Source organism: Fistularia commersonii, chromosome 12, assembly GCF_037954325.1.
Source record: "Fistularia commersonii isolate RoL2024-O1a breed Wild chromosome 12, RoL_Fcom_v1.0, whole genome shotgun sequence".
In the NCBI taxonomy this organism is placed as follows: Eukaryota; Metazoa; Chordata; class Actinopteri; order Syngnathiformes; family Fistulariidae; genus Fistularia; species Fistularia commersonii.
The window spans coordinates 3,587,121-3,608,779 of record NC_141295.1 but is presented as its reverse complement, the minus strand read 5'-3'; the positions used below and the strand labels follow the sequence as shown (position 1 = coordinate 3,608,779).

At 39.2% G+C, this 21,659-nt stretch overlaps 2 protein-coding genes across 3 annotated transcripts; one reads left to right on the top strand and one right to left on the bottom strand.

Moving 5' to 3' along the window:
• Nucleotides 1–1,523: 1,523 nt before the first annotated feature.
• Nucleotides 1,524–7,275, bottom strand: LOC147228166 (ufm1-specific protease 2-like). The gene is made up of 12 exons (XM_086156407.1): nt 7,173–7,275; nt 6,864–6,951; nt 5,817–6,000; nt 5,657–5,723; nt 4,792–4,946; nt 4,517–4,709; nt 3,517–3,663; nt 3,268–3,432; nt 3,081–3,205; nt 2,909–2,985; nt 1,829–1,953; nt 1,524–1,720 (listed from the first exon to the last, which is right to left on the bottom strand). The coding sequence occupies exons 1-12, from the start codon at nt 7,173–7,175 to the stop codon at nt 1,634–1,636; spliced, it is 1,416 nt and encodes a 471-aa protein (XP_086012533.1). The 5' UTR covers nt 7,176–7,275; the 3' UTR covers nt 1,524–1,633.
• A 3,441-nt stretch (nt 7,276–10,716) lies between these two features.
• LOC147228165 (guanylate cyclase soluble subunit alpha-1-like) lies at nt 10,717–19,613 on the top strand. 2 transcript variants are annotated; one of them, XM_086156098.1, is made up of 8 exons: nt 10,717–11,016; nt 11,608–11,675; nt 12,605–12,693; nt 12,789–13,504; nt 15,486–15,971; nt 17,421–17,564; nt 18,916–19,070; nt 19,339–19,613. In XM_086156098.1, exons 1-8 carry the CDS (start codon nt 10,717–10,719, stop codon nt 19,475–19,477), a joined length of 2,097 nt encoding a protein of 698 aa, XP_086012224.1. In that variant the 3' UTR covers nt 19,478–19,613. The 2 variants fall into 2 exon arrangements, with proteins under 2 accessions (XP_086012224.1, XP_086012226.1); XM_086156100.1 differs by lacking the exon at nt 10,717–11,016 and having other exon boundaries at nt 11,628–11,841.
• The last annotated feature ends 2,046 nt before the right edge of the window (nt 19,614–21,659 follow it).

Genomic DNA, 21,659 nt, shown 5'->3' with positions numbered 1-21,659 from the left:
TATGGCCTGATATCAATCTTCTCATAACCTGGTGGGAAAGATAGTGCCCTCTTTTATTCCTGTACTGGAGTCCTGCTGTACAAAGATGTGTATTGAGGACTGTGTGTGTGTGTGTGTGTGTGTGATGTCTGGAAACATCCCATTCGTTTTGTGGAATGTTGGTAAATATACCTGCTAATTCAAATCAAAAAGCCATCATTGCTTCACGTCCCGACAAACGAAAAGCAACATCCCATAATACCCGCCTATGGCTTTACTGAAAAGCGGTGGTCCTCACTTACCTAAGTACTCGGTTATCGCCGACCCGAGTTACGACAGGCTTTGTGATAATACTAAAATTATTATGTATTGTATGTGCTTATAATTGATTATATCTTATTGATTATATCTTATTTTGGTCTGGGGGCCACATACGGCCTAATATGACGTCAAGGGGGCCGGACCAGTAAAATAATTACCTAGAAGTAACACTAAGTCCAAATTTTTCCTTTGTTTTAGTGTAAAGAAAGTTAACAGGTAAATTATAAAAATCTTTATATGCAATGAACTGTTCCTCTAAAAAATAATGACAAATTAACATTAAAAATTAATATCTAATGGCATAATTTACCACTAGAATTTATTAGAAAATTGATTGGTAGTATGTATAAAGATGATGTTTACAAGGCTAATGGTGGCTATTCTGATTATTTAATAAATATTTTTAATTTTGCTGTTTTTTTTGCTATTGTTTTTGTGTTTTTTTATAGAGAAAAGAAAAGATTGTTTTAACAATGTCACTGGCCTTTTTTTTTTCATCAAAAAATCATTGTTTTCAAATTTTGAAGCAAAAAATATATTGCAAATACATTGTTTTTTTTTTTTTTTTTTTTTAAACCCACTGTATAAAACCTCCCGATGCGTGTGAGAAAAAAACACAAAGATTTGATTTCAGGCAGGGGGTCACAAAATATTGTTCCGAGGGCAACAAGTCTGAGACACCTGTCTTATATTCATGCAAATATTAGCCGTAAAGGAAAAAAAAGGTAAAAACCACAGTAAAAATGGTCGATATGTATGCAAATACTGTACGAAAGAAGCTGTGTTTCGCTTAATGACATCCCTTCATCTGAATGCTTGATGTTAAATTAAAATTAATTTTGAAAAAAAAAAAAAAAATCAGAGCTCAGCTCTTTTTAAGAGCTCTTGTAAACTAAAATTCTAAAAAAAAATGTTTGTTGTGTTGAAAAAAAGAACAGGAAGACATATTGTTTATTAGTATAATATCAATTTTGTAAAGCTTATACAGTGACTGTAATTTTTGTCAAACAAAAATACAACATTAGGAAATAAAACCTGCAGAGGGTTAATAATCTAAAGGCGCGTCCCCTGAAATTTCAATTCGTCACCTGTTCAGAGGCTCAATTGTAAAAGCAGACGTGGTGTAATACGCGTTTAAAGTGTGTGTGTGTGTGCGAGTGCTATGATTCTGTTGTGTGGTATACTTAAAAAAAACAAAAACAAAAAAAAAACGAATACTCAAATCAGAAGACGTTCCATTTATTTCGGACTTTGTGAAAAACGTTGAAAACTGAAGGATCCCAAGTTGTCGACGAATATCAGATTTCACTCAGTTTGACCCAGAAGAGAAAACTCACAGCATCTTTGGCCTTTGAGGCAAACAAAGATTATAATACGCAGTTTGATCCCAGAACTCTGGTCCTTTCCATCCACACCAGCCCTGTGGGACATGACACTCAAACTCAAACATTGTCCGTAGCACATCTCATCAACACACACACACACACACACACACACCAGAACTCACACTCTTAATGTTGAAGCCCACCTTTTCTGTGATAACTTGTAAATCCTCCGCTCCGGTGTAATGCGGATCGAGGATGAGAAAGCGGATCTGGCCGGTGGTCTCACTCCATGCCACCCCGAGGATCGTGTGAGCTAAAACTCCACCTCCTGGGATAAAAATAATAAAGATTTAAATCACTCCTCAAATTGTAGAAGATGTTAAATTGTTAAAGATACTCTGCAGTGAGCCTAGTTCAACACCCAAAGAGCCATTTGGACATAGTTTCCAAGGAAAAGAAAACAACTGGGAGCCGCAAATAATTTTTTGACGTCTAAAATAAAGGTACCACTGTATATATTGCTTTTTATTACCTTTACACTTTGTATAAACAAGTGTGTAGTGTGTTGCTTATGAAATCCATAAAAGTGCTCCAGGGAAAATTAAATTTTAGCTTTGGGCTTTCAGAGTGTGTAGCGTAGCCTTGACCTGGATTTTAAAAATAAATTGGGAAAAAAAAAAACACAGTGTCAGTAAACAATAAAAAATAAATATTTGGAAAATATCTTCATAAATATTTATCTTAACCTGGTTAATGGGACTTCTACTCCTGCATTTCAAATCGGGACTATAGCGGCTGGCGGGTATACCGGCTTCTGGGAATGTGACGTTCATTTCGAGCGGCGAAAAATAATAAATATAATTTTATTTTAATGAGATGAGATGAGAACAACTTTATTAATCCCGAAGGATATTTATATAATATTTATAATAATATTTGTAATATAATAATATTTCAAGATCACAATAATCTTCCAACTTAGAACTAATATTAAAAAAAGGAACTAAAACAAATAAAATACACTTCAATTAAATATTTAGAATTAATTTTCCTAAGCCACTCGGAGCCACGGGTTGCCGACAAGGTTCAAGTTAGCTGAAATGCTTCAAAAAGAAACCCTACTACACTTTTGGTGAATTTGAAATGTATTTTTTTTACACTGTAAAACACATTGTGTTTCTATCAAATTGTAGGAGTGTTTTTTTTTTAAGTAAATAATCCTGTAAGGAATAAAAAAAAAAATGGATAAAAACAGGCAAAAATGCCCGGAAGTCTCAGCTCACCGATCATCACGGGAGTTCCCTCAGAAAGGAAGTGATTCGCCAGCTCTCTGCCTTTGGACACCAACTCCGAACCCCGGCTGAAGACGACAACCATTTATTGTTGGTCGAACATAAACAACAAACAGCGCCGACAAATCTGAATCGTAAGTCAAGCGGGCTCTGGACTACAAACCTCACAAACATGATCTTGGAAGTGATTCCGAGCAGTTGGTTCAGAACAGCCTGAACCTCAATGGATCCGATCCACTGGCGAGATCCGACAAAGGCCGGTTGTTTGTCTCCGACATCCACTAAAGCCTAGACGGGATAGATCGAAATTTTAGCATTACGATACATACCAAATATTACATTTGCACTACCTGTTGGATCTCCTTGTGCGTCGGCACGAGGCGCTCAACGTAGCCTTGCTGCCGGAACCAGGAGCAGATGGTCTGGAGGGAGCGATATGCGCAGCCCCAGCCGTTGTCCTCCATGCGGTCCTGCATGTAGTGGTGATAACTGTAGGTCCCCTGGACTAGATACACCTGGAGAACACACATGTGCGAGTATTCATCATTTTAACATGTATATCCTTTGACAAGTTCATGCAAAGCTGAAGTCGTTTCTACCTTTCCGTTTTCCAGAGTTGGGTGGGTGAGAACCAGGTGAGGGTTGCGGAGGTATCCGTCTTTGTAGGGCTCATTGGGAAAGCGGTACGCGTTTGCCCTTCTAAAAAAGGGCCTGTCGTCCGGCAGGTCGTAGCGTTGATGCAACTCCTAGTTGGTGAGAAATCATATCTGAACCAAACATGCCAATTTTTGAACTTATCGTCATTTATCGTGGAAGTGCGACACGGTGCGGTCATGCTCGGGAGTTTATTTGTTACGAACAGCAGATGAAAACATCCAGTTTGCATTGAACAGATGTCGGTTTAGTGCATTTAAATCAAATCCTTCAGATTGAGGAGAATCATTTCTCTGAAAAACTGTTATGTAAAGCCTCAAATTGGGAGAGAAATGGGTGAAAAAGTAGCAAAAATTAACGGTACAGTTGCATAACCTACCAAAAAAAAAATACAAAAAATAAATGAAAATAATTTCAGACTAAGGGAAATCAATTCTCGGAAAAACTGTTATGTAAAGCCTCAAAATTGGGAGAGTAAAGGCTTAAAAAGTGGCAAAAATTAATGGTGCAGTTGCATAACCTACAAGAAAATACAAAAAAATAAATAAAAATAATTTCAGTCAAAATGAGATTATTTCCTGAAGACTGGTTTTGAGAAACCCCGTCCTTAAAATTCTTAAAAAAAATGTTGGAAAAGGGCAAGAGACACTTTTCAAAAAAAAAAAAAAAAAGTTTATAAAACCGGCACCTGTGGCTAGTTAAGTGATGCCGATCGTAGTTAACTAAGTAACTGCAGAAATCAGTTCCAATGGACAATAGCAATGGATAGAAATCTGATAAAAATTGCATAATGCTTTTGAACTATTGTATTTTTTAAATTTCTGTATTTGTGTACAACTTCTGACCGGTGACACTTTCAGTCTCAGCCGAGTGTGTGTGTGTGTGTGTGTGTGGGGGGGGTTTAAATGCGCAGGTGAAATTTCCAACACATTTTTCTGCACAAACCTTGCGCTGAGTCTCTAGCTGACCATCGGGCAACCCGGAAGGAAAGACCGCAGTCACCAGTCCCTTCGGCTCCGGGAGGAGGAAGTGAAGCGATTGGGGAACCGGCACAATGGTTCCCTCCATGTAGCGCAAGGTCACTTTCTCCATCTCTGACAGCTGCCGAGTTAGTGCCTCCAACAGGTGTCCGCAGGCCCTGCAACCCCAGAGAGTGCATCTGTACACGAGTCTATTTGTTCCTTAGGGCGTTGCGAAACGCTCTTGACGTTGAGGCGTACTCTTCCAGGGTGTTTGTGGAACGTGTACGAACAACGCAATCCATGGGAAGAGTCGTCGACAGGAAATGGGATCTCTGAAGGGTCGTGCAGAGAACTGGGGCTGAGAGAGGACCCGGCCTTGTTGCCTCCATCATCAGGCGAAGGTTTATGACTCTCTAAACATACAAACACACCACATGTGTGTTATTGTTAATATCCTCAGTGTGTATTGAAAAATTGCAATGCATGGCAGAACTAGGGAAATAAATAGAATATAATTTTTATTTTGTATCATGGATTCTTCTTAATATTGAAAGTTGCAATGCACACCTGTATTATCTAATCTTTTTATACCATAAGTCCTTGCAGGTTTGATTTTTATTATTCTTACTACTTTCACGTCTTTCCGAGTACTGCCATGACTCAACCTAAAAATAACTCAAAAAACGAACCGAGATTAGTATTTGTATTTCAGTTTTAGTGCTAACTTACTTAAAAACAAATAAGCGGCTTTAAAACCATAAAGAAATTGATAAACAGTTAGAAGAACGAGACAACAGATTGTATCAGAAAATAAGTGTCAATTATAAATGTTGAATGAAATGGTCAAATCTGTGTGATGAAAACAAGTTGACATTTTTTCAAAAGTATTTTAATAGATGGAGAATTAACATATTTTCACTAGACTGGAAACAATTTAGTTTATTAATTCAATTTTACGCCTAGGTAGGTATAATGATACATGTAAAATTAAAAAAAGAAGCCCTCTGACTAGCGTGATACAAATTCTAGTGTACAAGATTAATAAGAAATTATATTTCTGTATATTGTGCTCATGTTTTGAATTTCCTAAACGTGCACAAAATAATGCAAGCTGTGTACGTACTGGTGCAGAACATTTCACATTTTTCTTTTTTGACAATCTCTTCCCGACACCGTCTTGATCTTCCGCCCTGAAAGACAGAAACAGATTTCACTAAGTGACTTTAAACTAAGTGAGAGAAACAAAAATAATTGTCTTAGATACATTTATCAATGCAACTTACTGTATCCACTGATGTAAATCTTCACAGGGTGTATTGGGGGTTATTTCTTTTGGTGTTACATAAACACTTTTATTTGGCCAAATTATGACTGGACTGTCACACACAGCGAGGACACAGGAGTCAGACTGAACCTGAGTGCGGAGGGCCTCAAATGTTCTGGAGATCACATTTTTCATCAGAGCCTCTGTAAGATGACAGATTATTAAACATTTTGACAATCACTACACTGTAATTGCTTTCTGTTGCCGTGGTTTGAGTATGTTTGCCTTCATACAATACAATTTTACTATAAAGCAAGATAGGATTGTTGATAGCAACACTTGAAATCTGAGAAAAAGATCACCTTTTGACCTTTCACCTTTCAGATCGCTTTCAGAGTGATGTGAAAGCTGTGTGGCGTGAGTTAGTGATATGATTAAGCGGACAGTAAATAATCTCATTGCTTTGCATCATATATTAAAAAACACTGTTCTTCTTGTTTTTAATTGCAACGTGCGGCCTTGATGTGTTGCGGTCGGAGAAATACAAGTTGGAGAGATAGATATCGTCAGCAGCACTGAACGTCAATGTCCATCCTTCCGCAACTTCATAACAAACTTACTTCCTTGTTTACAAACCACAGCTCCACGAACTGACCAATCAGAAGTGGAGAAACTCACACTAAGGGAAGAAGTGTGAAAATCCCCAAGGCATATTCACAGAAATAATATCAACTGCTTTCGAACCCTGCTGTACATATTTGACATGAAAATGTATAAATAATAAGAAGCAACATGAATGTACAAGGCTGCTATACCACAATGTATGAAAAAGATTAGCATACACTGCTAATCACTAGTTTGAGTATCTTGTTCTATAAATAGGTAGTGTTGGGTTGTTTTTCTTACAACATAATTCTCTTGCACTGAAGATTTGCTGCGGTACAATGACTAAGACATCACAAAGAGAGGAACTAAACTTTTGTAAATTGAATCTAACCCTTTTTAATTAAATCGGCTGTCTACCAACTGGAAGGCATTATGTCTGTGAGCACGGACATAACATTACCATCCGTGTTGTCCAGGAGACACTTGAACTCCAGCAGCCCTCTGACACGAAGGAGTCCCAAGGTGTCGGAGGGATTCGAGTCTCCAAACTATAAACAAAAGAAAATAAAAAATCAAGTAATTTGCTGCAAAAGGCGTCACATTAATGCAATGTATCTACAGTGTTGGCAAGGTACAGATATTGTTGATATATGGTGGAGTTGGCAATTGCCTAGTGACAACCAGCACCATAGTCTAAATCAAGCTGAATGGAAAACAAAGTTGATATATATTATATTATATTATTATTTATATAAATCCAAAAATGTACCATCTTTACGTTAAATCCTTGGGCGTATAATATTGCAGACTAAACATCCGCTGAACACCAGGAGGCTGACATGTCTGTTTCCGAAAACAATCCACGTGTCTCATTCTTCATCATCCTATTGGTCAAAACTGATCACGTGCTTTTTGTGGCGTTCACTGTACCTCGGATTTTAGACAATCTGTTTCTTTTTTTAACTTCAATTTTTAAACACATCCGCCTGTGCGTTATATTGTTTATTCTCGCATGAAAATTAAAATGTGTATTTTAACATATGCTCGCTGTGTCTAAATTATCAACTAAAGTCCCATATATATGTTCCTTCTTATCTAACACCTTAATTTTTTATTTACATTTGAAGTATTTGTGATTCATTTTATAATCCATTAACCTTTTTTTTTGCAGCTGTAGATCCATTGAACAATGGATGAATAAATGACTATTTTTTGTTGTTGTTATTTGTAGTTTGTGAATATCAACATGTGAAATATGAAGGGGATTACTTTGCTGTCATTGCTAAGTTTGGGTCTTTTACTGCTACTTTTAAAACTATGAATTATGTGCTGTTAGATGCATACAATATACATCTCCCTTTTTTTCATTTGCACACCCAGAGTTATTTGGCTCAAATTGCAACACACTCTATAACGATCTGTTGCAACAATGTTTATTAAAGTTCTGGCCCCGGGGGGAATAGCCTACCAGAGAATGCATTGTATAAGAAAACGGAGACAGAACACACTTAAGCATTGCAATGTCAATCAAGTGTATCTGCAATTTCAATTTGCTGTCTACTAGGGTGGAATGAGGCATGATATATCTAATTATTTTAGCATCAGTGCCCATGTGGCTCATCTTATGCAACATTGAAAAACATGCATCAGCATTGTTATATCATGTTTTTTTTTCTATATTTCACCCGTCTTCCACAGGGACAAATAGCAGCATGCTGTGCAGTTATTGATAGGAAGCGGATCGATGAAATGCGGTCATTGATTTCTTGTGGCCTTTACACCGCCTCCTCACGATGGATGTCAGGCAAACTGAATTTTCATACATTGCGATATATTTTATGTATTTGCTGTCACAAAACTATATATGCATCCACATCTCTTGCATCTGATTGTCGATTTAGAGCAATTGAACATCTGCACGTAACAGAATTTGCTTATCAGATGACCTTTTAATCTCAAACGACCATATTAACTATTCGTAATCATGACAAAGTCACATAAAATACAAAGACGGCAGAGCTAAAAATGAGGTCAGTTTGAGCTCTTGTTTCCAAAGAAAGCATTTCAGAGCTGCTTTGTATCCCATGAAAAAGGAGGGCGAGATGGAGTTTTTCATTTCTGCCTCGCCATTCGTCTGCGATCCCCCGAATTAAGTGTTTAGTCAGGGAAGAAAAATAATTAGAAAAAAAAAAAAAAAACCTCACCGTACACCATGTTCACTGTTCATTGCTTGACATGGGGATTAAAACCTAGCATCATCCAATATATTAACTTGGAAAATAGCTTCTTGTAATTACAGTGGTTTTATTACATCAAATGAGCTCAAAAGCTGGAAAGAACACAAATACTGCGAAATTCCGTCAGAGAAAATGCACTCTTCTTATCTATTAAACGTCTTTTTGCTCTTGGATGTTCGATTCTGTCTGAAAACAGGGTCCGACAGTCCAAGGTCTAATATATTTACGATATCTCACGGTGTATATCTTTCTTGGAGTTCCTGATGTTTTTTTCAATTTTTTTTATTTTTTTTATTGCAAGTAGATAACGGTAAAAAAAGATATGGGTGAATAGGAATGTCAGAAAACATTACGATCATGCAAAATAACGAGTAGGATTAACAAAGCGTTTCAGAAGGCGTTGCCGAAAGCATACTTTCTCGATTTTACGCTTTTCCCTGCAAACGACATTTTTTTTTTCCAATTTTCCCAGTTTTTGCAGCAGCGTTGACCAAAAGTAGAGCCGTGACGTCCGGCAATCCAAAGCGAACCGCTCTGAGATTGATTCGTCTTTTCCCTGAGAATCCATGTCGTAGATAATCACGACAAATAAGTCGGTAGCATCACCGCAGCTGGCGTTGCCTCCTCCGGGTTCCGGTTAGAAGCGGCAGGAACATCTGTTTCTCCCCACAGCGGATGCACGATGGGTTTTCCTGCAAGATCTGCTTGGAGACATCGTTGCATTTTGTTCGACACCAAAAAGAATTCTTTCATTTTTCTTATTCTTTTTAAAGATTTCTCACCCATCTTGGACGATCGGACGTTATTTCCGAGGCTATTTAAGTGACCATTAAAAAAAAAAGCAATGTCTCGACGAGTTTGTATGGGGTTTCTTTACAATTTTGTAGGATTTTATAGGATTTAATGGATTTAGTTTAGTGTTTTTTTTGCTGCATTTTCATCGAGAGGGTTTTTTTTGGTGGTATTTTCAACACCCGCCGGGAGAGTTTGTAATATCTCGATTACGTTTTTTTGCAAATCGGGTCACTATGATTAAAAAAAAGAGATGCTGTCAAAGAAACAAATGAGGGTGGAAAAGAATGTCAAGTGCGCGAGTTCGACCAGAGGCCTCGTGTCTTTTTTCAACGCAAAACCGTCCCTTCTTAAGGGGCGAGTTTAAGAAAATCTTTCTACCCAATAAACAAACCCTCAGTTGTTCTTTGAGAGCAACATCGGCCAATAAAAGCAGTTTTCCGGTCCGGAGATATCTCCGAAAGAGGTGCGACGCCTCCCACGTGACAACACGATTTATTATTTAAAGCTCTGAAATGGGTTTACTATGTTAAACAATTATATATTTTTCTTCTTCTGCAACGCCGCAGCCCCATTTTTATAAATGACATCCAATCATCGGCGTGTCCTCATCCTGACGGATCGCTTCCTGTGACACTTGGTAACTTCTCAAGTTCTTGCAACGCAACACACACACACACACACACACACACACACACATATGCGATGACCTAAAACCAAACGGCTGCAGCAGGAATAAAACATGCAGGTTCATGGCAGTGTTTCCAAGCAGCAGGGGTTGTATGTGTAGTGAAGAAAAAAAAATACAAAAAAATAAAAAAGGACCAGTTTATTCAGTCTAAACCCTGCACTAAAACAAAAAAAAAATAAATAAAAATAAACCAGTCCATTGCATGCGTGGAGTCGACTGGAAATAATTTCTCATCTCTGATAGGTCGTCGAGCTACACCAGCCCTACTTGTGCATGGATTGGTGCTTTTTCTCTCTCTCCCCCACCTTAGTTTCTCATTGGCTTTTGGTTTGATGATAGTTCCCAGCCATCGTTTGCCCATGCAGGTTGGGTGAATATTGCATGCAGTCTCGTTTTTGGTGCTGAAGCGTTGGAATCGACGACGAGGAGGAGGAGGAGGAGGAGGAGGAGGAGGAGGAAGAGGAGGAGGAAGGTAAATATAGTGGATGAGCAGCTCCAGATGATGGAATTTCTCTCTGAGAGCACGGCTGCACGACTGTCTCCCTCTGAAATTAGATAAAAAAATTAAAAAAAAAATTGAGAGTATTATCAAGATGTTCTGCGCAAAGCTCAAAGAACTTAAGATATCTGGAGAGTGTCCGTTCTCCGGTAGGAGAAGCGAGCAAGGGGACTTTTTGGAGCGCACCGCGGCTGCAGCTGCAGCGGTGGAGAAGAAGGAGAAGGAGGAGGAGGAGGAGGAGGAGGACGAGGAGGACGCCGGGGATTTTTCACCCGTTTTTAAGGACGTGCATCGAAAGAGAGACGGAGGGGAACCGCCTCGGTTCAAGGCGAGCAGAGCCAAAGTTAATCTGCACACACTCGGGGAAAGCATCCGCAAACTGGCGTGCCCTAAGGTGAGAGAAAGAGTGAGAGGGAACATGCGTTTTTTTTTTATTTTATTTTATTTTATTTTTTTTAAATGTTTTTTTTTTGGCGTCTGTCGCTCTCTGCATTCATGTGCAGATATGTAAAAAAAAAAAAAAAAAAAAAAAAAGACCCCCCTTGCCTCCCTTTTCCACTCAAAATTGCTCCCCCTTTTTTTTTTTAATTTAATTTAATTTATTTTTTAATGTTTTTATTTTGGCGTCTGTCACTCTCTGCATTCATGTGCAGATATGTAAAAAAAAAAAAAAAAAAAAAAAAAAAAGACCCCCCTTGCCTCCCTTTTCCACTCAAAATTGCTCCCCCTTTTTTTTTTTTAATCTAATCTTATTTATTTTTTAATGTTTTTATTTTGGCATCTGTCACTCTCTGCATTCATGTGCAGATATGTAAAAAAAAAAAAAAAAAAAAAAATTAAGTGAAAAAAATTTCTCCCCCTTTTCTTTTTTTTTTTAATTTAATTTTATTCCTATTCTGTTTTCCCCTCACATTTATGGACGTCCCTGTAATTCAAGATGCTTTCAATTCCAGTCAGACTCACCGGACACTTTTTTATCGCTCAGTTCCACAGGCTGCACGCTGCCTTCCAGAGGATGATCAGGCTGTCGGTCCAAGCCAGGGATTCGGCGAGGTACCCTCCTGACCTCCCACCCGTTCCGTCTACCTTTGCTTTATTTATTTATGTATTTATTTTGTCACTACGCCGCCTTAGCAACGACGACACCTAGAGCGGCAGCGTAGCTCTGAATTTTATTCACATGGCCTTCACGTCTCCTACCCTCCCAGACAGAGATGAGGTACTCGTCTAAAAAAACCCGCGCAACCGCAAGTAGACAAAGAATAATCGAGCATTTGTTTCTCTCAAGCGCCCTCGGTGTGACGAACCACCGGTAAATGATTAGTCGAATAGCCGGGTTAATCCGGGGATTGATTTAATGATCAAAAAATCGTTTTTTAAAGCGTTTCGGACGGATCTGTGCGGAAAGAATAAGAAAAATAGAAAAGGATCCGCAAGTCGGGATGAATCCGTCAGCTTGTTTTACCGTTTTGTCGGATTCTATCGGGTGATAGAAGATTAAGAAAACCTCCGAAAAGTACTTTTCTCACTTGAACAACGATACGGCTGATATATGGATGGTTTTTTTTTTTTTTTGCTTCACGCCGCTAAAACATTTATCCTCCTCACGTCGGACCGATGAAAGGAAATTCTGAGTCCGTTCGACTCCGATTTTGGCGGTTTTCGTGCGGAGGAGGAAGCCCAAGATAGCGACCGGCTAGCCGGTGCGGCTAATATTGGGGTTCGCTCAATCGTCGGGGAAATGACGGTACATATGTCGCCACGACTTCAACGAAAAGCCAAACAAGAGGTGTGCCGGTGGGTGCTTAAAGAACTCTTGGACGGTACTTTTTGTATTTTGTTAAGGATTCAACTTTTATCGCCGTCGAGATGTAAAATCTTGGTTGTCGCGTCAATCCGTTCCGAGTCCGTCTAGATTTATGTTACGGGTCGAATCGTAAAATATGGACTGCTGATCCGTGGTTTATGCGTTGTATTTCTAGTTTGGTCCGATGCTGCGCGGATCATCAGCCTTGTAGCGATAAACCGGAACATCTAGTGGAGATGATGAACATCTATTCGACCGAAACAGGTACGTAGAACCCGATCGCGCGTTTAAAATGGCGAATTCGGCTCTGGAAAAAAAAAAACAAAACCTCCGCCTGTTTGTCGTCGTGACTCCCGCAGCTGTACCCTTGGAGGCTCTGAAGATCTCCCTCGGCGAGGAGCTTTTCAACATGTGCTACGAGGAGGACGGACACATTTTGAGGGTGGTGGGGGGCGCGCTCCACAACTTCCTCAACAGCTTCAACGTCTTGTTGAAACAGAGCAGCGCGCTGAGCAAACCGGACGGGGACGATTGCGTAAACGAACCGTCGGTGCTTTGCTTCGACAAGGATCCGGGTCTGCTCACTGTCTACTTCTTCAACCCCCGCCTGACCACCGAGCTCTTTTTCCCGGGAGTTATCAAAGCGGCCGCCCGTCTGCTGTATCGCACCACGGTGGACGTGTTGACGGACCCGCCCGGCGCCAAAGACAGCATCTTGCAATCCGGTCCGCAGCCCAGTCTTCTGTACACGGTCGTGGTGAAGGACGATAAAAACCTGAGTCCCAGTCCTCTACGGGCGACCTCGACCGGGACGCTTCCTACCTCTCTGTTCTCCACCATCTTCCCTTTCCATCTGATCCTGGACCAGGATTTGGTTCTGGTACAAATCGGACACGGGCTCAGGAAGAGACTGACGAGGAAGGACGGACCTCGGCGGTCGGCTACCTTTCAAGAACACTTCTCGATCGTCTCCCCTCAGATCAAATGTACCTTTCAAGGTATCCTGACCATGCTCAACACCCAGTTCATCATCCGGATCAAGCACGGAGCGTCCGGCGCCGATCGCACCGGGAAGGTACGTCATTTAAAAACGACTCCCGTGACGGAAAAGGTCTTCCGCTCGACGGTTTTTGATATCGAATCGAGTAAAACGGAGAAAACGTGCCGAGCAGCCGAGCTTATTACCGCCTTTACTTGTGGTGCCCGAGGTGGAGATCAACGTTGGACCCCCCCAGTGGCGATCAGAAGCAAATGTCACATCGTTTTATCCGTCAGCGGCGCAGCCGTGCTCGTGCTATTTATGTAACGAGTCGCCATGACGAGCAAAGAAGAGTCTCGGAGAGTAAACACGTCAGCGGTATAATGACTAACGACGTTTACGACTAGCTTTACGGTCGGAGGTGTATACGCCGCTCAAAAAAAAAATAAAGGGAACACTTAAAAAACACATCCTGGATCTAAATGAATGAAATATTCTTATGAAATACTTTGCTCTTTTACACAGTTGAATGTGCTGACAACAAAATCACACAAAAATGATCCATGGAAATCAATTGTATCAACCCATGGAGGTCTGGATTAGGAATCACACTCCAAATTAAAGTGTAAAAACAAACTCCAGGCTGATCCAACTTTGATGTAATGTCCTTAAAACAAGTCAAAATGAATCTGTGTTGCTTCCTGAGTGGACACTATGATTTCACACAAGTGTGATTGACTTGGAGTTACATTGTGTTGTTCAAGTGTTCCCTTTATTTTTTCGAGCAGTATATTTTAAGCGACGACGATGTAAATAAATCCCTTTCACGCGAGCCGATCTACGAAATAAGCGAATAAACGTTTTTATAGATCTGTTAGCTTGTGTACAAATTAAAAAAACGCCGGGTATGAATTTGGAAATCGTAAAAGCTCGGCACGATTTATTTTGTTATGACTTTGCAAATGTTTTCCTTAAACATTTATTGCGGTGATATAATGTGCATTTGATCGGAACGCTGTTGATTTTGAGACTATTTGACCGTTTAGAGTAAAACGTAGAACCTGTTTTGACCCGAATGAAAAGGGTATCGCCGTTAGAACATATCGCCATAAAAACCTATGCGCTTTCTTGACATTTTTTCCATATTTGTCGAGGTATTTTAGTCTGCGCCGAAAATAGTTTCGCCCCTGAGTAAGGCAAATTAACATGTACCCATGGGATTTTTCCTATATTGCTATAATTGCAAATTTTCCTTTTTTTTAAAGTCATTTTCTCTTGCCAGTATTATGTATATTGATATCTCAGTCTGACTCTCACAAGAATAAGAATAAGAATAAGAATAAGAATAAGAATAAGAATAAGAATAAGAATAAGAATAAGAATAAGAATAAGAATAAGAATAAGAATAAGAACAACTTTATTTATCGCAAAGGAAATTGTTGTGCCAGAGTTTTAAGTGTCTGACTCATAAGAATAAGAATAAGAATAAGAATAAGAATAAGAATAAGAATAAGAATAAGAATAAGAATAAGAATAAGAATAAGAATAAGAACAACTTTATTTATCGCGAAGGAAATTGTTGTGCCAGAGTTTTAAGTGTCTGACTCTCATAAGAATAAGAATAAGAATAAGAATAAGAATAAGAATAAGAATAAGAATAAGAATAAGAATAAGAATAAGAATAAGAATAAGAACAACTTTATTTATCGCGAAGGAAATTGTTGTGCCAGAGTTTTAAGTGAAACATAACAATAATAAATAATAGTAGGAGATTTTATAAACAGTAAAAAAAAAAAAACAAAAAAAAAAAAACAAAGGGGGGGGGAATAAGAAATACAAAAAACACTATAAAGTGTCAAAGTCAAGGCTATAAAGTGTTTTAAGGTCTTAAGTGCAAAGATCTGCATGTTCTGACTGAATGTGTATTTCTTTTCTCATATTATTAAAAAAAAAAAAACAACCGCAACGATCGTCTCGTACGGCGATCGATACATTTCGGTCAGTTAGCGATGAGGATTTTAGGTAAAATTTGGTCCCGTTTCCATGGGAATTGACCCTCCGCCGCTTTGTTTCTCAGCTCATGGACCTCAAGGGCCAAATGATCTACGTTTCCGAGTCCAACGTCATCTTGTTCCTGGGCTCCCCGCGCGTCGACAAGCTGGAGGAGCTGACGGGCCGCGGCCTGTATTTGTCAGACATCCCTATTCACAACGCTCTTCGCGACGTCGTCCTGGTCGGCGAACAGGCCAAAGCGCAGGACGGTTTGAAGAAGCGGTTGGGAAAAGCCAAAGCGGCCCTGGAGCACGCTCACCAAGCGCTGGAGGAGGAGAAGAAGAAGACGGTGGACCTCCTGTTTTCCATTTTCCCCGGAACCGTGGCTCAGCAGCTGTGGCAGGGCCAAACGGTTCAGGCCAAGAAGTTCGACCGAGTCACGATGCTCTTTTCGGACCTGGTCGGCTTCACGGCGGTCTGCTCGCTTTGCACCCCGATGCAAGTGATCACCATGCTCAATGAGCTCTACACCAGGTTTGACCATCAGTGCGGAGAGCTGGATGTTTACAAGGTGGGTTCGGAAATTTCGTATCGACGGGATTATAGTGGAATTTTTCCGCGAATCACGACCGATCCGATATGTCTCTTAAGCCTGTGTAGGCAGGATGTGGTTGCCACAATATCTTATTTAAATGATATTTGACATGCATCGGGTCTTGAATAAATACAGCACCTACACGCTGTAAGAAAATTACATTTTCGCCAGTTTGGGATTTCAATTCATTTTGTATTTGTTGCGCCTCAGTGCATTGCTTTTTCTCTGCAGATTTAAAAGCTATATTTTTTTAAACTTGAACTATTGAACTGTGTAATTTTCAGAAACTGTGCAATATTTCATCTCATCTCATAACAGCTACACGACAATTTTCCCTTTTATCATACTATTGTGCACTCCTTACCTCACTTGTTACTAAGACACTTATAGTTTTATCACTGTTTACTAAGACACTTTATAGTTTCACTGAGACACTTTATAGTTTATAGTTTATTTTTTTTTCTAATTCTGCCTTTTCTTTTATTATTTATTACTGTTATATTTTCTGTAACTCTGGCACAGCAATTTCCTTCGGGATTAATAAAGTTGCTCTTATTCTTATCTTATTCTTATTCTTGAACCCGTAGCAGTGTGTATCAGTCAGCCCCCGGGTTCTTTATAAATCATGAAAAATTAAATGGATGATAAATAGAAGATGCTCACTTCAACTTCATCATGTAAACACAGCATTTTGATTTTAGACACTCAGCATTTTTCTGCGTCTTGAGTATAATCGCCAACCCTTCTCGGGTAATGAACATTTTGAGAGGAAATTATTGAAACATTTACAGTAGCTAACAGAAATTTAAAATGACACTCTTCTTTTTGTCAACATATGAACCGTCAAGTACCTCGGCGAGTTGTGTAAGATTAACGCGGAGGTGGCGAGGAGGGGGTTCTCGACGAATAACTTTGTACTGTAGATCATGCGGCTACCATAATGTCTGCCAGAGGTCCCTAATCTGCGGGGAAGTTGGATAATATAATCAAAGTGTCACCGAAGTATTACAAAGAGAGAGCGGCGTGTTTGACAAATATCTCGTAAAACGCGAGGAAGTTCCAACGGGACCCTGTTTCCACTCCACATGTAAAGGCCCCTAAAAATAGTCTCCGCCAAAAAGCCGCCGAGGGCTCTCGACTCCAGATTTACGTCTTGGATTTAGAAAAGTACCACCAAACTTTCGAAAATGGCAAGGGATGACGCTGTCGTGCAATTTTTTTTTTTTTTTTGCACGTTTGTCCTCCACTGTCAGATGGATGTAAGCCCGTATTTATCATTTTGTTGAATATTCATATTTCATCATTTAGGTCAAACGACGATCTTCGGTCAGATTATTTGGTAACGCCTTGGGTTTAGAAGGGAGGAGGTACAAAAAGTCACTGGAAGCCTTTTTTATTGATATTTTTTGTGACTCTCCGCTACAGGTGGAGACCATTGGGGACGCTTATTGCGTAGCCGGCGGATTACATAAGGAAAGCGAGACTCACGCCGTCCAAATTGCATTAATGGCCTTAAAGATGATGGAGCTTTCGGACGAAGTGACGACGCCAACTGGAGAACCGATACAGGTCAATCGCTATTTACTGCCGTTAACTCGATGATGAAGTTAAAAAAAGTTCGAAATAAACGATATTAATAGGTCTCGTGTATAGGGATTAGTCATTCGCAGGGAAGTATCTCCTATTCTGAAATGAATTACTCAAACTACTAACATTAAAAGAGTTGCGACCATGTAAGGTAAGTGAATTGCTTCGTTTCTGCTCTTGCAATTTTTTCCTTATCGGTCGAATCGACCTCTATTTCAATTCAAAGCGTTTATTGTCATACGCGCAGCAAGCAAACACGATACGACAATGCATTAGTAACATAGAAGAGGTAGTTTAGTAAGCGAAGAAGCGAAATAATGAATGAAAGTGAATGAAAGATGTTGACATTGAGGCTCAGAGCTTCAATGGTGAGAACGATTCATGTAGATCTACTCAACTAAGAACCAAATGGAAAGAAATGTATAACTTTTAACGTTTAACAACGCACCGTGTTGTTTATTAGACTGGAAAAATGTGTGAAATTGCTCATTGCTGGTTTATTATTGACAACTCATCGATGTTTGCATCATTGGTTTGTGGCTCTTTGAGCCGTAATACAAATATAATTTATATGTATGTATACAAATGCCAAATTCAATGGCATCCAAATTTGGACAAAATATCAAAATGAATAAGTGTATAAATCAGGGGTCCCCAAACTTTTTCCTGCAAGGGCCAAATAACTTTTCCCTTCTCTGACGGGAGGCCAGTTTGTGACAAAAAGTGTGACGATCGCATAGGTGTCTAAACGTAAACATTTATCATTTTCCAGAAAGCCACCACAAATGAACCCTTTCTGGGATCTTGACAGGAAAAAAAAAAATCAGAAAATAAAAAATAACATTATTAATGATATAAACAATAACCAAATAACCCATTTCAAGTATTTCACAGAAAAAAAACAAAACAAGGAACATTAACATTCACTGTGAAATCCAGAAAGCAAGCAGGCTATGAAACCAAACTGATACCAACACAACACATTTCAACGGATTTTATCCCAGTAGATTTCATTATGATTATATTTGTATTATTATTGGCATTATGATTATAAAATCATAAGGCATCTCTGGTATTGTTCAGGGGCCGGGCAAAATGCGGAGGCGGGCCGTATCCGGCCCCCGGGCCGTAGTTTGGGGACCAATGGTATAAATAAATCCGATGAGCGGTCTGAATTAACTTTTGCACATTAGTACATTTGCACCGGTTTGTGCTATTGACCTGAAAAAATAAGAATAGCAACTCGCATTTACGTGAAATAGCAAAAAATACAGATTTGCATTTTTTTTTTTTTTTTTTTAACCACTATATTCCTCTTTTTTTTTTCTTCCAGATGCGTATCGGCCTGCATACCGGTTCGGTGTTGGCAGGCGTTGTCGGTGTGAAGATGCCACGATACTGCCTGTTTGGGAATAACGTCACGTTGGCCAATAGGTTTGAGTCCTGCAGCCAACCGAGAAAAATCAACATTAGTCCCACAACTCACAGGTGATATAATGCTGCTAATTTTCGAAGCAGCGCCGCGCTAACCTCTTGCAGACGGAAAAAAAACGAAGGATAAGGACATGTTGTTCATTTACAATATGCAGTACTCTCACCCCGCTGATCTGAACCGAGTCATTTTCCGAGGTTCAGAGAGACGAGTGTTCTGGACAGGAAACTTCTGTTTTAGAGCGGCGCTGTGTTTCCTCTCGTGTCAAATAATTTGCCACATTGTTGTTAAATTAATGTTTTATTTGTGCGCTCCCTGTCCCAGATTGCTGAAGGATCGGCCGGAGTTTGTGTTCGTTCCCAGGAGCCGACAAGAGCTTCCGGCCAACTTCCCAGAAGACGTCCCTGGTGTTTGTTACTTTTTGGAGGCATCATTCAAAACTTCCCAACTAAATCCAAAATGAAGTCAAGCTGCTGCCGAGCCCTTAAATGTTACATATGAAGAAGCTTAGCGATTTAAAAAAAAAAACAAAAAAAAAACCTTCTTTACTTGAGGTTGTTTTAACTGATGTCTGTGGGTGTCTGTCTATCTTGCGATTTATGCGAATCAAAACAAGCTAACAAGCCATCTTCCACAATCCGAACGGGAATGCTCATTGCTGCTAAGACAATTTTTTTGTTAGCAAAAAAAAAAAAAAGAATAAAAAAAGCAGTGGTTACAAGAAGGAAACGGTTAAATCGCAGTAATAGTACGTTGTTACACTTTTAGTGATACACTGTGTAATCCATTATTCCAGCATCCTCAGTAGGGATGGCCTGTTAGCATTTTATACCGTAGCTTAACTCTAAATACACATTAAAAAAATCTCGGGGAGTTGCGGCAGCGACGCCGCGTCGATGATTTGGGCTCAAAATATTGCATACGAATGCAACGGTAGCATTTTAACAGAAACGGGGGTTATTTTGTCAACCCCTAAAGTCCCTTTTTCCACGCATGTAGCCAATCGTTACTCGAAAATTCCCCCTTCCAACCGACGGAAGGCAATAAGGAACAAATACAATAACCTGGAAGGGGAAGAACTCCATAGTTACGAAAAAGTCACTTCATTTCCAGACCTCTGATGCTGTCATCGGCTCTTTGGGGTAAAGGGCGGAGGTCACAGATGTTCCCTGTGTGCTTGACCCCTGCAGAAAGTTTTGTCATCAGATGAACCAGCATTAGCTTGTTTGGATTTGTGTAAATTGTATTTTTAACTACAGAGATGTCACTTTGTCAACATGATGATTCGTGTACATGTGCAATTGTCCATTTGTACTGCTGTAGTCGGGAAAAATAATCAGTTCTTCCGTTTACCTCACAGAATGAGACATCCCTGTAAAGTGAAAAATAACAGCGACATACTTTGTAGCCCTTGTATTGATATGTTCATACATCACCGCTGAAGGATTATGAAGTATCCATTTATTTTGAATATTTAAGAGGCAATGGATACAAAAAAAAAAAAAAAGACACTAGCAGTTTGCATTTTATTACATCACCATGCGTCATGGAGACGTGATACAGAATTTCATTCAGGCATTTGATGTTCCAATGTGACGCTATTTCCATTTTATTTTTGTAAATATTGGGGCGGTCCATTTTATATGCTTCCATAATTGGGTGGACACCTGTAAAAAAAACCTCGACTTTCTAATTTGGGAAAATCTAGATGTCAAAACTAAATTGCAATTGTGCATTTCTGCCGCAAATTTGACATTTTATGAAGGGTGAAATAAGCAACGAAGAGCGGAGACGGATCTTCAGCCTACCAGTCACTCTTTTCCCCCCCAAAAAATGGAGCACAAATGTTGGTGCCTTATGAGAACAATACTGGCTGGATGCTGGTTGTCAAAGTATCCATTTATGTAAATTTTGTAATCACCTGTTTTTAATTTTGATTCTCATTCATTAATAGTAAGTATTTGTCGAGAATTTCTTCCAGACACTAGAAAAAAAAAAAAAAAAAAAAAGACTAAAAATGCTTTCTGGGTTTTGTGATTCCAGCTCAGTATGTATTTGCAATTATATATAACTTGGACATCTTTAGACATGATGCATTCCATAATCATGTTCTCCTTACATAGGTAATGCATTTTTACTTTTTTTTTCACTGTGCACATATTTATACTATATTTATTACATCGGTTTCATATCACCTATTTCCCATAGACTGGGAATACGACACGAGAATACAATGAATGTTCTATTGTCACTCATAATGATGTGCTTCAATTGTTAATGTAACAAGTTCAAAGCTCAATAAATATGAATTTAAACCGACTTGCAGGTCTGAATCTAGCATAGAGATGGATTTAGAGCTGATTATGTGGCGTGGACTTATGGTTTTAAAAGACGTCAATTTTGAGGACCAAAATTTGTTTCATATATCTTATTAAAATAATAATTCCATGGAGATGGGAGTATGACTTGTAACCTAATGGTTGCTATGATGATGATAATGATCATTATAATCATAATTTCCAGTCGTCATGTGGCGGGGTACTCGGTAGCTGTATTACTTGAAAAACATTGTTTGAACAAAATTGGAGTTGCCAAATACAAAACGATGCAATTATGTTTAAAGTGCATTTTCTTTTAATTTAGAA